This window comes from Ambystoma mexicanum, chromosome 4p (genome assembly GCF_040938575.1).
Source record: "Ambystoma mexicanum isolate Mex_15411 chromosome 4p, UKY_AmexF1_1, whole genome shotgun sequence".
Classification (NCBI taxonomy): domain Eukaryota; kingdom Metazoa; phylum Chordata; class Amphibia; order Caudata; family Ambystomatidae; genus Ambystoma; species Ambystoma mexicanum.
In genome coordinates, this window is record NC_090927.1 from 605,280,839 (window position 1) to 605,297,568 (window position 16,730).

At 47.2% G+C, this 16,730-nt stretch overlaps 1 protein-coding gene across 16 annotated transcripts in view; it reads right to left on the reverse strand.

Annotated features, from left to right (window-relative positions):
• DST (dystonin) overlaps positions 1-16,730 on the reverse strand; it is a 2,190,048-nt gene that overhangs the window by 1,361,008 nt on the left and 812,310 nt on the right. For all 16 annotated transcript variants that reach the window (XM_069606170.1, XM_069606155.1, XM_069606164.1 and 13 more), the window contains one exon: positions 4,526-4,618. In XM_069606170.1, coding sequence (XP_069462271.1) covers positions 4,526-4,618 — 93 coding nt within the window. The remainder of the gene's footprint in view (positions 1-4,525; positions 4,619-16,730) is intronic.

Consider the following 16,730-nt stretch of genomic DNA (forward strand, 5'->3'; position numbering starts at 1 on the left):
AGTTTGGAGGCGCCGCCTTCAAAGTGATGGTGAATTAGAATAGTCCCGTGGCTGTAAAAGAGCTTTTGAAGAATAAGCGATGCACGTTGCTGGACAATATTTGCTTGCCCAGCTGACTTCACTTTTTTGCCTCGGGCAACCGTCCAGGTGAAGCTCCAATGATCATTGCGACTATTGCAAGTCTCTGCTTGCCTGCCTGCACATGCGATCAGATTCTGCTCTTTCAAACATCTCAAATGTAGAGCCAGAAGCGATCACCCATGTTTGTATATTGTGCGTTCTCAACGTCACTGGGCCCTGTAAGATCGTTGTTTTTGTTCTCCCTTGTTCCCCTCGGGCACTGAAACACATGTGTATGAGCGCGAAACAAATAAAATATCAATATATTACAATATCCTGGTCAGCCATCGCCTACGAACACGTCCACGTGACGCCCGTCGAATTCTGCATCACATCTTATCGCACTTGTCAACATGTGTCAACTACAAAAAGGCCCTATTTCAGGTTATAAAACAGCGCCATTTTTGGAAGACATAAAAGTGAAATAATATGAAATGGAAGAATACACAAAGCACAAAAATGGTGTCATATATTTTGAAAATCGGATATAAATGCGGGTGTACACGGAATCCTGCACGTGCACACAGTTGATGAGTTGCATGGAGGGGATACAACTGTCACAGTTCTTTCCAGAGTTAAGACTAATTTTCAGTCACAGATGAGGCCCATTGTATATTTGGTCTATATAAAGCACTTAAGCATAAGTGCTATATAATACATCGTTATCATTTGGCGTTGGACGTCTGATTGCATTCACAGTAATTTGGTAATATGAACCTAAACACACTGATATTAACGATACATATGGTGATCCATTCTTGTACGAACTGTATATAACATTATAGTCTTATCGTAATCCTATTTTTCCTAGTGTACTTAGGAACAATGCTATGTGATGCCACTTCCTGTTTTGTCAATGTGTGAAAGGTCGTGTTCCATCGCTTCCGTGATGTCACTTCAGGGAGGCGGCAAATGACACCACTACCTGTGATGTCATCAGAGATCAAGGGTCATGTGATGTTACCCCCGCCCTACCGCCCCCCCCCCCCCACCCCAGTTCATCACCTGGACAATTAAAGCTGCAGCGACATGCTGGGACAAGGCAGCCAGGCCTTCGGCAGACCCACGCCTTTTCCCTAATCATGGCACCTTCACTACCACAAGCTAGAAAATGGCCGAGCAGAATGGAAGAAATAGGGGACGGACTAAAGGTTGAAGAAGAGACAGAAAAGGAAAGTGGAAGAGAGACAGAGAGGGAGACATGGAGCATGGCTGGCACTCGAGTGTAAAAGTGGAAATAAATTATTTCCACTTGGATTATAGATTATCCAAGTTATTACACAGTACACCCAAATACTCTTTTTCTGACAAAGTGCATATTGGACATTAGTGTGACGACCGTGACATTTTAGGTTTTTATAAAAAAAAATATAATCCATGTATCATTCTAACAAAGCATTGAAGATTTTCATGTTTGCTAGAGTGCTGTGATTTCTGTTCCAAACTTTCACTTCCTTCTTCAATGTGGCAAAATGCATTCTCGGCAATCGAGCGCTATACAAGTTGTACAATGTACATACCCGAGCGCTATACAAGCTGTATTATGTACATACCCGAGCGCCATACAAGCTGTATTATGTACATACTCGAGCGCTATACAAGCTGTATTATGTAAATACCCGAGCGCTATACAAGATGTATTATGTACATACCCGAGCGCTATACAAGCTGTATTATGTACATACTCGAGCGCTATACAAGCTGTATTATGTACATACTCGAGCGCTATACAAGATGTATTATACACATAACCGAGCGCTATACAAGATGTATTATACACATACTCGAGCGCTATACAAGATGTATTATGTACATACTCGAGCGCTATACAAGATGTATTATGTACATACTCGAGCGCTATACAAGCTGTATTATGTACATACTCGAGCGCTATACAAGATGTATTATGTACATACTCGCGCGCTATACAAGCTGTATTATGTACATACTCGCGCGCTATACAAGCTGTATTATGTACATACTCGAGCGCTATACAAGATGTATTATACACATACTCGAGCGCTATACAAGATGTATTATGTACATACTCGAGCGCTATACAAGATGTATTATGTACATACTCGAGCGCTATACAAGCTGTATTATGTACATACTCGAGCGCTATACAAGATGTATTATGTACATACTCGCGCGCTATACAAGCTGTATTATGTACATACTCGAGCGCTATACAAGCTGTATTATGTACATACTCGAGCGCTATACAAGCTGTATTATGTACATACTCGAGCGCTATACAAGATGTATTATACACATAACCGAGCGCTATACAAGATGTATTATACACATACTCGAGCGCTATACAAGATGTATTATGTACATACTCGAGCGCTATACAAGATGTATTATGTACATACTCGAGCGCTATACAAGCTGTATTATGTACATACTCGAGCGCTATACAAGATGTATTATGTACATACTCGCGCGCTATACAAGCTGTATTATGTACATACTCAAGCGCTATACAAGCTGTATTATGTACATACTCGAGCGCTATACAAGATGTATTATACACATACTCGAGCGCTATACAAGATGTATTATGTACATACTCGAGCGCTATACAAGATGTATTATGTACATACTCGAGCGCTATACAAGCTGTATTATGTACATACTCGAGCGCTATACAAGATGTATTATGTACATACTCGCGCGCTATACAAGCTGTATTATGTACATACTCAAGCGCTATACAAGCTGTATTATGTACATACTCGAGCGCTATACAAGATGTATTATACACATACCCGAGCGCTATACAAGATGTATTATGTACATACTCGAGCGCTATACAAGCTGTATTATGTACATACTCGAGCGCTATACAAGCTGTATTATGTACATACTCGAGCGCTATACAAGATGTATTATACACATAACCGAGCGCTATACAAGATGTATTATACACATACTCGAGTGCTATACAAGATGTATTATGTACATACTCGAGCGCTATACAAGATGTATTATGTACATACTCGAGCGCTATACAAGCTGTATTATGTACATACTCGAGCGCTATACAAGATGTATTATGTACATACTCGCGCGCTATACAAGCTGTATTATGTACATACTCAAGCGCTATACAAGCTGTATTATGTACATACTCGAGCGCTATACAAGATGTATTATACACATACTCGAGCGCTATACAAGATGTATTATGTACATACTCGAGCGCTATACAAGATGTATTATGTACATACTCGAGCGCTATACAAGCTGTATTATGTACATACTCGAGCGCTATACAAGATGTATTATGTACATACTCGCGCGCTATACAAGCTGTATTATGTACATACTCAAGCGCTATACAAGCTGTATTATGTACATACTCGAGCGCTATACAAGATGTATTATACACATACCCGAGCGCTATACAAGATGTATTATGTACATACTCGAGCGCTATACAAGCTGTATTATGTACATACTCGAGCGCTATACAAGATGTATTATACACATACCCGAGCGCTATACAAGATGTATTATACACATACCCGAGCGCTATACAAGCTGTATTATGTACATACTCGAGCGCTATACAAGATGTATTATGTACATACTTGCGCGCTATACAAGCTGTATTATGTACATACTCGAGCGCTATTCAAGCTGTATTATGTACATACTCGCGCGCTATACAAGCTGTATTATGTACTTACTCGAGCGCTATCCGAGCGCTATACAAGATGTATTATACACATACAGAAATAGTACAAGGGAGGCTGTATATGCATTTCCAACAGGAGTCTCCATGTGTGCATTCACCACTTGATACGTCCACAGGCGACCTCAGTGATTCGCAATACCCTCATAAGATACAGCTGGGGGTAATGGTTCCACACATAGCCGCAATCCAAAGATCACATACTCTAAGCTACGTTGATGCATCCATCCTACATAAGCCATAAAACGGTGCACACTGCTAACAAACGGCGCCAACGCATTGTTTCTTTAGGAGAAAGATCAGAATGTGAGTTTTACAGTAGCTGGAAAAGAATCTCGGCATGGGTCTCCTCTTCACAAACAGGAAACAGGATGTCAAGCCAGCTAGGCATGCCAGGGAGATCACAAGGCAATGTGTTTATCTACAAAGTGGCTCCCAATAGCCAAACATGCCCTGGTCTCGACGGGCAAACTGCGGGAGGTGCAAAGCGAAATCTGAACAGAATGTTAAGAGATTTGCAGTTCGATATACAGTTTTCTAATATTACATTGCTTTTAGATATGCTTTTTTTTTTCTCCGATCCTTAGATTTGTTATAGACGTTCTCTTTATACAGGCCCACTTGCCCTAAATCAGCTGCCTATGCAATGCTAGTGGAACATTTAGCAGGCAAGCACGAGTAACTTGTAAAAACCAAACTTACCTGAAAGTGCAAAATGATGGTCCATATTAACCCCAAAGTCAATTTGGGATTCCCATCTGTTATATCATCATTTCTAATATTCACAAGTTTAACCTGCAATTTAGGAGAAAAACACAAGGATGAAAATGTTAGAATTCTTGCAACCACCATCATCTTGCACTCTGGAAACATAGGTTTTTTGGTCACAGGGCTTGATTTGGTACCCCTCATTCTGCAGTCATTTTCTAAACGTGCATTAACCATGCATTTAACATACAATGTCATCAATTCATGAAGTAAATAAAGGGGTAACAGAAGTGAGATGAGCCAGAGGGAGGCCACTGGGTCACCTTGCCCATGCAACCATCTGACTAAGAAATGTTCTGCCATGTGGCTCTCGGCCCTGCATGCCAGCTCACTGTCCCAGTCCAAGTGAATGATGTTAAGCACTCTACCCCCCTAGAGGTGGACGATATTTTGTTTTAAAACATAACAGCACGCAGGACAAAGAATGATTTTATTCAAACAAAAAACACCAATGCCACCAAGGCACCAATGCGTTCCGCACCCAGAATGTGTAGACTGACACTGATGCAAGTGAAACCTACTGGGGTACTTTTATTCGAACTGAAACCTTCCTTAAGTGGCAGGAGGCAGTATTTACTCTGAATCCACGCTGTGGGATACCATGTGGACCAGCCTGGTGAATAACTGTCTTGTCCCTGGCGGACTTTCCCATGCTGCAGTATGGCGGTTACACTTAGTGCACTCTCCTTCCCCAACTCTTAAGATGTAAACCTTTCTGTCCCGCCCAACAACCTACCTAGCAACTGAGCAGTAACCGGTTTTACATGTTGTTTCTTTGTTAGCTAACTTAATTTCTTCAAGCATTCGAACACAATGCGTGTGTTTGTTTGCGTCTGAAAACTATCGCCTACATGAGTAAGCGCCAGATTGCTTTTGTTTGCCCCTCACGTGCCTAGAGCAGTGGTGTCTTTCCTTTGCTTGGGTTCCCTCTCTTGTCCGGCATGCTCCAACTACCACAGCTATGGGGGCTCCACTAGTCACAGTCCTTTTCCAAAATAGGTACACTGGAAATTTAGTGGTTCAGGAATGGTGTTATCACCACCTTAATGTGTAGACATGAACATTACTTGCTACGCGTTTAATTTTTTGTTACAATGTTCTGTTGTAGAAACATTGATGTTATCCTGTCAACATATAAACCATCTTGTCCTGAAGAGGCTGGTCCATTAGAAATAGAATAAATATTAGGGCACCTGGCAAAACCCTGAAAAACCCAGGTAGGTATATTAGAGTAAACAAAAACAAATTTTCAGGGTGAGAGGTCACACCACTCCAGCATTCTGAACATATATCACAGTCACTGGAAATACATTTTTTTCACATCAATGTGTTTTAATAACATCTGGATAAAACTGATAGGGATAGAGCACCTAGGAGTGTATGAGAACACAATACAAATAAGTATGATCCAGTGGACAGAACTGGGTCTCAATGCAATAAACAGCAACAGCAAAATGTTACTCTTGTTCGATTATAACACTTGTGCGGTCACAGGAACAAACATAAACTCAATTTCATGAACATGTATTCAGTAAATCACAAAGAAAAACAACAATGCTAGGATTGTGCACTGTTCAGGTGGTGTTTAACGTCGACACAACAGTGTTTCGGCCTAAAGGAGCTGTGAAGTGCAGCTTGGTGGACAGGCCTTCATCAGGACGTGTGATGGAACCAATGGTAGTCCCAGGATCTCTATCCAAGACTTATCCAGTGCAAGGGTAAGCGAGAAAATCCATCAGAAGTATAGATATCTAGGCGGCATTGAATGCGCCGTAAGGGAAACAAGTGTGTACCTTAAACGGTAAGGAATGTTTTCAAAGTTGATAATGGTGAAGACACTTCCTGCAGATGGTATCTGCTAAGCCAGATTGTCCAACAGTGACAATGCTTCTGTGAATCGAAGTGTTCGTATCTGCTGAGAGGCGCGGCGTCCGCTCTGAACGCGGAAATCGTCGTGTAATGTAATGTAAATTATTTTTTTTTCTTTTTTTTTCATTTACACGACCCTTTCCGCGTTCAGAGGCGGGCCGAGCGGTGTTGCCGGAAGAAGAGGAGATCCGGAACAGGCAGCGCCACTGTCTGAAGGAGAAGAAGACGCTCAGGCGGCTGGCTGAAGGCGAGCGGTCAGGGACACCTCGCTGCAAGAGCGCATAGCTCCAGGACCGCTGCGGCAGGGGTGAGGAGCCGCGAAGCGCCAGCAGGAGGCAGGGCGAGCGGGTGAATCTCGCCGACAACTGCGGAGCGCAGCGTGGCTATTATCATCAGAACCGCACTGTGAAGCCGCGGTGGCTCGCAGCAAGGAAGCCACAGCACCTGACCCCTGGCACAAGGTAGCAGACACCTTGGCACTGCAAGGGCAGGAGGTGGAAGAGGACAGCAAATGGAGCACCGTCAAAGGCAGCAGCTGGGTGCCAACAAGTTGGGCACCAGACGCCGCACACGGCAAGGAGCGGCTCGCACTGAGCCAACAACCGAAGGGTTACTGTTGGTCCAAATTGACATTTGCCGGTCATTTCGCCGTATACAGCAAAGCAGCATCACACAGGCAAACTCGCGTCCCTTGGGTAGCAGGAAGCGTGTGTGGACTGAGCGCTTAGCTCTGGGTAAACAGGAGAAGCAGCCAAGCAGTGCCTGAGCAGCCGCTCGTGGCACAACACCCTGCTACAAGCATGGATCTGGAGGCGTTTGTATCAATGGCCAAGCTGGTGGTGGCCAAACATGGCTGCAATAGGATGGAGGCTTTGGGTGCCCAGCCTGATAGAGAACAGCCAGGGACAAGCGAGTGCCCGGAATCCCCTTTGATGTTCCACAATCAAGAGGACATGCAGGACCAGGAAAGAGAGGGGCACGAGGAGGAAGAAGAGGAGCCAACTGGAAAGAGGAGGAGAGTGATGACGCAAAAAGCGCTGGCGAGCAAAGAGCAGGCAGCCAAGAACAAAAAAGCTAGAGTGACCGGGGCAAGAGGAAAGGGAAGGACACAGGAGGTTGTGGCCGTACCATGCGCCTGAACCTGTGGAAACACCAAGAAGAGAGGGAACACCCAGCACGCCTGCAATCAGACTGGTGGCTGCAATGGAAGAAGGACCCACATCCTTGGAGGCGGTAAAAGGTATGGTGATGCAATGTATCCAAGCTTGGGGTAACGGGGGCAATGGTCAATTGTTGTGCGGGAACATCAATGCATTTAACCAAATGGGTGATGGGGCAGCAGTATTACAACAGAAAGGGCTGGCACCGGGACAGGGGGTCGGGGGCCCAGGAGGCTTCCAGCACGCAGGGAGCCTCCCCAGCACGGGGGTTCCAGGGTCAGGGAACCAAGGGCTGGGGGTGATGGCCCATGTTACCAAGTGTGAATGGGGGAGTGCAGCAGGCACAGAGTCAAGGGGACAGAGCGGGGGCTGGGGGCGATACTGGGAGCACCAATGCTTTCCAAGCCTCGCAAGTGCAGCATCCCATTCCAGTGACCAGCATGGGTTCGGTAATAGTGGGTGGCCCAGGGATGCAGTTGGGTTTAACTGCAGGGGGTGCAGCTCAGCCACTCACATGGTGGGGGCAAGGGGTGACTAATACAGGGGTGCCCCGAGGGCCTAGTCCCATTGTCGGTCAGGACGGGCTGTGGGGTACAATGACGCAATACGGGAGAACAATGCTGGGGTTTTCGCCTGTCAGGGTGGCAGTCAATTCTTTATCTTGGCATATACCTGTATCAGTCAAAGAAAGGGTGTGGAGGAAGGATTTCATAAATCCCGGAACTGGTGGGGATGGAGCCACTGGGAAATGGTTTAAAGGAACTTTCTGAGAAGGAAAAAGAGAAGATGGACAAGGAAACACCCAAAACAGAGGCTACCATACATAATTGGTTAAAGGCATTTTTTGTTTTTACTTCAATAATGTAGAAAAATATCCCCATGATGCTATAGCAATGCTGGCATATGGCCATTACATTCAGGATATTTATTTGAAACGGGGTGGCGAAGGGTGGCTACAGTATGATCGCGCATTTCGCTTGAAAATGCAGGTATGGCGGCGCTATCTTGGGATGACATGGATGCGGGCGGGATTATGGATAAGTTGGTGCTCACAGGAGAGGAAGTGAAAAAGGCACAGTAGAGAAACCCCAGGTGTGGAGAGGTAGAGGCGGTTTCACACGCAGGGGGAGGGCGTCCTTTCACGGGCACTCCTCCTGGAACAACAGAACCAGCTACCAGGGGGAGCAAACGGACTGCTGGAGGGTTAATTCAGAGGAAGGTTGCCCCTTTGGTAAATCATGCCGATTTAGGCATCCTTGCGGAGGCAGTGGGAAAGAACGCAGCGCCACTTCTAGCGAAGGGAGGCATAAAAGTAGTCCAAAAGGAAAGGATAAGGTCAAGAAAGAATGAGTTTGAAAACATGATGACAAAAATGGCTCTGAAGCAAAATTGTAATGGTTTGATTAAAATTGGGCTGCCAACCCCAATTAATTTACAAGCAATGACTCCATGGTTAAATATTTATCATAACAGTAATGATGCCAAATTGTTGTGGGAAGGTTTCAGGTGGGGGTTCAGGATCCCATGTATGGAAGTAAGAAAGGGCGCAGAAGCACGCAACCTACGGTCAGCGCTAGGAATGCCAGAAGTAGTGGCTCAGAAAGTGGCCAAAGAAGTAGCCCTGGGCAGGGTGGCTGGTCCCTTCAGGCAACCACCAATGCCAAACCTAGTGGTATCGCCGTTAGGGCTGGTGGCCAAAAAGGAGGAGGGGCAGTATAGGTTGATCCATCACCTCTCATTTCCTGAAGGGGAGTCAGTCAATGATGGGATTAGTGATGACATGTCCAGAGTGCAATATACTTCTTTTGAGGATGCAGTGCAAGTGGTGAAGGCAGATGGAAAGGGAGCTCTTATGGGAAAGTCGGACATTGAATCAGCCTTCAGGTTACTTCCTATCCATGCAGACAGCCAGCATTTATTGGGGTTTAAGGTGCAAAAGCTCTATTATTATGACAAGTGTTTACCGATGGGGTGCGCCATCTCCTGTGCCTATTTTGAAGCCTTTAGCTCATTTCTGGAGTTCGCAGTAAAGCAAGAATGCCGGAAAGGGGCAGTGGTCCATTACCTCAATGATTTTCTGTTTATCGGGGTGGAGGGGTCTAAAGAGTGTGAAAACCTCATGGGTACATTTGAAAGACTGATGAAGGTAATGGGGGTTCCGCTAGCCAAAGAGAAAACAGTGGGCCCAGTGACTTGTCTTACCTTTTTGGGGATAGAGATTGATTCATTGAAAGGGGAATGCAGGCTGCCCCGAGACAAGGTGTCAAAACTGAAAGGGATCATCAAGGGTCTAAGAGGCAAAAAGAAGGCAACCCTAAGGGAACTGCAGGTCCTAGCAGGCGCTCTCAATTTTGCAGGGAAAGTCATCCCGATGGGCAAAACATTTGCAAGGAGTGTGGAACTGAAAACAGTCGGTCTGCAGCATGCGGGCCAACACGTCAGGCTGGGGGCAGAGGTACAGGAAGATCTGGCTATGTGGGACACATTTTCGGATGACTTTAACAGGGTTTTAATTTGGCGTAGCAAAGGTAACAAGGAGGACAGCCGCAGATTGTTCACAGACTCATCTGGAGCGCTGGGGTTCGGGGCAATCCTTGACAACAAGTGGTGTGGCTTGGCATGGCCGAAGGAATGGCATCAGAAAGGGGTCACTAGGGACATCACCCTGTTGGAGCTCTTCCCCATTGTGGTAGCATTCAAACTATGGGGGGGAACAGCTGGCGAACAGTAAAATCACGCTCTGGTCCGACAATTTAACAGTGGTGCAAATCATTAACCAAGGTTCTGCCAATGGCAAAGTGGTGTTATGTTTCCTAAGGCAGCTTCAGAGATGCATGCTCATGAGGAATATAGAGGTACGAGCCAGGCATATTCCTGGGGTGCAGAACACGGCAGCTGATGCTCTCTCTCGTTTACAGTGGGAGAAATTCCGAGAGAGCTGCCCGGGAGCAGAGAAGGCGATGTCCCCTTTCAAAACTCAGTGGTGGGACATGATTGGGGTAATCTGAGTGCCCTCATCCAGACAGCTCTGGCACCAGGCACAACAAGGAGGTATAAGGCTTGCTGGGAGCGGTACCTGAATTTCAAACGAGAGGTACTGGGGCAAATACAGCAAGACTCGCCGGTAAGGGCCTTTGTAGGCTGGGGCTGGCGGGAGGGGAAAACCAGGTCTTGGATGGCGCACCATCTAGCAGCTATCGCCCATTTCTGTAAATTGAGGGGGGTGAACGACCCTACTAAAGAACACTATATTGCCATGGTGATGAAAGGATGGGCTAGGCAAGTAAAGCCTGGAAGGGATGAAAGGAGGCCCATTGACGTGGTCAAGCTGCAGAAGTTGGTGCTATGTCTAGGGCAAATCTGCCACAGGGATTACAAAGCGACTTTATTCAGAGCTGCTTTTATCTTAGCTTTCTTTGGGGCATTCAGGGTAAGTGAATCAACAAAGGAGCAAAAGGGATGAGATTTTTACAAATACAGGATGTGCACTGTTCAGAGCTTCAAGTGACTTTATGGCTAAAAGGCTCAAAAACAGACCAAGAAGGCAAAGGGTGCACAGTGTCTTTACAGCTCATCACAGGGAGCATGATATGCCCAGTCAGGGCGGTGTCGGTTTACCTCAAGCGCAGACCTCCTTCAGTAAAGGAGGCTCCGCTATTCATCCACCAGGATGGTTCAGCGCTAAGTCGCTTCCAGTTTAAAAGAGTGATGGAGCTGGCATTAGAAGGAATTGGGGAAGCTGAAGGGGTCTTTGGGACACACTCATTCCGGATAGGGGCTGCCACATACGCGGCAGCGGTTGGCATGGGGGAAGTGGCAATCAAGCAGATCGGGAGGTGGAAATCTGGCTGCTTCAAGAGATATATCAGGCCCGAAAAAATGTGAAGTTAAGTCTTTGTCCTTCTTTTTCACCAGCACCTGCTCGAAGAAGGAGGAGATCGGTATGGGTGGTAGGACACCCTTTTGTGTCTAGAGCAGGGGCAAGTTGGTCGAAATAACAAGAAAAGCTGACGGCGGGCGAATTCAGGATAGGTTGGCACGGGGTGCCGGGAATGAAATGGGCACAGTTACAGAAGCAGGTGCACAGAATGTTGAGCGTTAAGCAAAAGCCGGACATACTCGTGATTCATTTGAGGGGTAACGATTTGACAAGCTTAGGGAGGGGGGCCCTAATGCGTGCAATGATGTGCTCATTGCAGGAGCTGGCAGGAGAACTTGGGGAAACAGAAATTGTTTGGTCTGAGATCATCCCGAGGCCGGAATGGAGAGGTGCAGAGAACCACGCAGCTGTGGAAAAATCCAGAAGGAAGCTGAACTGCGCAATGGCAATGTTCTGCAGGTGCAGGGGCTTTGGACAGATCAGGCACGGCTTGATCAATCTAAAATCTCCGGAGTATTTCCTCAGTGATGGAGTGCACTTGAGCCCGTTGGGCATGGATCTGTTCTTTTGGAATATCTGCACAAAAATCCTGGAAATGTAGGCAGAAGGGGGGAGCCACAGTGGGCGGTAACCCACTCGTGGCGTGGCGGTGTTTGGCCGGACAAACACATAAAACAGACTCCAGATGAGCCAGGAGAAAGCAAGAAGGGTCTTCGCTCTTCTCAGACCCAGCACCCCTTGGGAGCCTAAGTGGCAGGGGCGTCTGGGAGGAACAACTAGGGTTCAGCTTCCCCCAAGGAAACGGCACTCTCCCCGCCCAGGAGTGCCTGCAGGGGCAGGACAGGCTCGGATGCCAAGGTTGGGAGAGTTGGGCCTATTCTGGATACTTGGGGAAGGAAAGGGGGAAGCAGGTTATTTTGGACACAGAGCAGTCGCTGCATCTTATGAGTAATTTTCCACAAATGTGTGCAGTGTGATTTTGGTTTTGGTGTTATTGTGGAATAAAATCTGCTGCCTTTTATGCCAAAAAACAAACAGGTCTCATTCTACACTTTCTGGGGGAAAGGGGAATGAGCTATGGATACGTTGGATACGAATGGACGGATGCCAGGGTTATGCATATTGTTCTGCACACATGCGAGCGGTTAGCCCAAGCTAGGTCGTTGCTTCCTCGATGGGTGCCACACTTATGAGCTAGCACAATGAGATTTGACATGGACATTTTGAAGGAAAAGCTATGCTGCTAATGTTTGGGAAATGCCTGGGTTGCTTGTTCGGTGCGGGTGGTCATCGCGTAGCGCACATCGGCGCGGCATGGTGGTTATTTGAATTGGGGAGTTTGCTGCTTCGGGTGGCGACATCCATCCCTAAGGCAATTAGGTATAATTGGCACCCTTGATAGAAGTGGTGTTGCCAAAAAATGGCCAAAGCAGCAAGCTATGATCCACCACGTGTCTCGCACCTCACAGTGACTGCCTGACTGCCTCTCACACACGGCGCCGTTAAGCTATAGAAGGTAATGGGTTGTTTCCTCACGCCTCTAGGTCGGATAGTATTATCCGACTAAGCCATCACGCTGCCACGGTTAGAACTGCTGGCGGCAAGTAAGAGGGTAGGGAGTTAGGGAGCATGGAGGCAGACAATGTCCACTAGTGGGACCGGGGACGCGAGTGCCACCAGAGCAGGATGGCTGGTTACTTTGGTAACTAATGGGTTGTTTTCCGGTGCGCACAGCATTCATATATTGGGCAATGCCTACAAAGTGTTTCGTTTTTGGCGCGCACATGTAGGGGCTTGTGCTGTCCACTTTATGGAATGGCGGCATTTGATGAGTAGCGTGGACAGTTGGTGGCGGTCATGGTATGTAAGGCGTTTCTCGCGAATTGCTCAGCAATGTAATGCGGGATGTTGCATTATATTGACAGTTATTACTTTGGTTTCCATGGGTTCTGGCAATTAATGTATCATACATTTAAAAAAAGATATATATTTATTTATAACAAGACTGTCTTTATGCTGTCACAGGAAAGGAACTAGTTGGAGGGACACCTTGCGGTAGGTTTGTGTCTGGTCATTACGAGGTGCAAGACGAGCAGAATTGAGTGGAATTTGGTAAGGTGTTGGCTGAACGGGAAAGGGTCCTATCTAACTGAGGGTACTGTGGTCCGGCAGACGGGAGAGTGCATCTAATTTCTGTTTTCGCATTCATAGGACATTATTAACATGTCGAGCCAAGGATCGCCAAGTATGTTTTCAAGTGGGGCGAGCAACTCCAGTGACAGGAACGGGCCAAGACACGAACGTACTGTTCCAAGAGAGGGTCCGCAGCAGGAAGACCGGTTGGGCAAAGCAGGTGCTGGCTGCCGGGCCGGCGAAAAGAAAGAGGGCCGTGCAGCACCCCAAGGGTAAGGGAATGCTGCAACTGGCTTAAAGGATAGGGCCTTGGAGGAAATGTGTAAGGTTATGCAGAGGGTTGCAGAGCAGTTGGCAAACAAATCTGGGATGGGGGGAGCCCCAGAGGAGCAAGGTCTTCTGAGCCTGCCGCTCCCCCAGAGGCAGAGGGGTTGCCAGGCCGCCTCGCCACAACTGGGGCTTCAGCCACTGTGGAGGGTTTGGTGCCAGACGGTCACCAGCAAGCACTGGTGGGTTTGGCAGATTTACTGGGACCCGAGCGTCTGCAATGGAGGGCGTTCTGGGGAGTCCCCTCCCCCCGCCTCTCCAAAGGAGTGTGCAGCAAAAGATTTGGAAGTGACCACTTGAGGAAATAAGAATGGCCCAGGGAAGGGGTGGCAGCCGCTTGGAGCGTTAAGTAAAGGCATTAAGTAAAGGGGATAGCAGAGCACACTGGTTACTATTGCCCCTTTGTTATTGGGCAGGTCAACACTGGCATGGCATATCCCCAAACAAGCGGAGCACATTTGGACAAGGGAACAATCTGATTTATTTTCTCTGTTATCATTAAACACAGCTGAGCCTGACATTACAATCAGCATTCTCCTTGCTGGCTGCAGCAGTCATAATCTAAAAGTTCTGTGAGCAGGGGGGTGGCCTTTTAATATAGAGACATGATTGTGGAGGAACACAGACGGTATGGGACAACAGTGTGGTTAGACTAAGACTGGGATTTCCGGTCTAAGTGACTGATATTATATTGGATCCGAAGGATATGGAGGGTTGGGTAGCCTAAATGGGCGGCAAGGAGAGTTCGAGCCAAGCGAACGGGGAACTAAGTAAACCAACCTTAAGGGCTTGGTTTTGTAGGTATGAGGACACGGGGAAGAGGGTTGAGGGCCCTTTCGACAGGGCATGTAGGACCTGAGGGGTAAGGAATGGCCTCATAGGAGCGGCCCACAAGGGTCGGGAGGAAAAAGTGCAAGTGGAGTTGGTTCTTGGAGCGGCTCATGCTGGCTGTTTAACGGGGGATCATGCTACTGGGGTAGGAAGTGCAGGTTCGCTGATGAATGACCAAAATGTGGGGCGGATCATCCTGCAACGTGTCACAGGTCCCAAGAGCAGGGGGAAGCACAGAGGTGCGCGATAGGTCACACTGGGCTAAAGGGCCATATCTGGTAAACAGATCTCTGCTACATGTATTTTTTTAATGACTTTTCCATGGAGAAGGAGCGCAAGCCATTATACAAATGTTTCAGGGATGGTTTCTGCATGCCTTATGAGGTGGCCCCTGACTGAGGACGGCTAAGAACCTGCCCCCGGCCGTAGTGAGAGACAAAATCAGGAAGGACAAGGTGTTAGGCAGGGTAGCTGGCCCTTTCCACTCACCCGCGATGGAGAATTTCATAGTGTCCCGCTGGGTGTGGCAGGATCTATGTGATAGTCAAAAATAAAATACAGAATCCCAAAATACAGAAATTCTTTATTCTTTCCCCCATTTCACTGCATACATATGCAGGGGAGAGACCCCCGCAGTCATCCCATATACCTCCACATTTTATATTAACTTGACCCATCCCGCACATATATGTGTGATGAAATGAGGGTCCCAAATTCCATATTTTGGGCGTTAAGCATTTTTTGCAGTGAAAATATGGGGTGATACTGGTGTGGTGCCTAAGAAGGAGCAAGGGAAGTAGACACTCGTAGATCATGTCTTATCTCAAAGGTTATTCTGTTGATGATTTCTTGGATCCAGAATACTGCTCAGTACATACGCCTCATTTGACCAGGCAATGGACTTAGTGGCAGGTACTGGTAGGGGGTGCTGTTGGCCAAAGTGGATATTGAGTCAGCATTCTGGCACCTGCCTGTACACCCAGAAAGCTTTCACTGGTTCGGTTTTCAGTGGGAGGGCCAGCACTATTTCAACAGGTGTATGCCTATGGGCTGTGCAGTGTCTTGTACATTCTTTGAAGCCTTCAGTTCCTTTCTTGAATGAGTGGTGCATTAGAAAAGAGAGGAGGCATTGAGCACTACCTTGATGATTTCCTCTTCATGGGTATAGGGGGTTCGGCGAGTGTGCAGGTGCTCTGGCTTCTTTTTAGAACTTGATGGGGCAGCTGAGCATCGCACTGGCACCGGAGAAAACGCAGAGTCCTGGTGAAGTGATCAAGTTTATGGGCATCGAGATACACACAGTCAGGGGTATAGTGGAGGGTCTGTTAGCAGAGATTGATAATAATCTGGATAATAACAGGGCCACCCTTAAGAAGGTGCAGAAACAGCTGGGCAAATTGAATTTCGCCTCAAGAGTACCTGCAGGCACAGTGTTCACTAGGAGGTTGGCAAGAGCAACGGCAGGTGCCAAACAGAAACATAGTCACATCAGGCTCAGCGCAGCACACCAAGGAGGATCTGCGCATGTGACAGAGATTCTCCTAGGGTTTAACGGTATAAGAATGTTGAGGGCTCCATGAGTGACCAGTAGGGAGCTACAAATGTACTCTGATGCATCAGGCAAAGACGGCTTTGGGCGATCCTGTGTCGGGAATGGTGCGCACAGAGGTGGCTTACGCAATAGCAGAAGAAAGGGAGAACCAAGAATATCATGGGTCTCAAACTCTTCCGGATTGTGATAGCCGTCTTACTGTGGCTGGGTGAGTTGAGTAACAGGAAGGCGTGTTTTTGGCCTAACACTAGCGCTAGTGCAGTCCGTTAACTTGCAGTCAGCATCTTGTCTAGTGGTACTTTGGCTGCTAAGGAAACTAGTGGAGATTAGCTTGTACCAGAATATCGAGTTCAGGGCGCGCAATGTACAGCGCATTGGTAACACCGC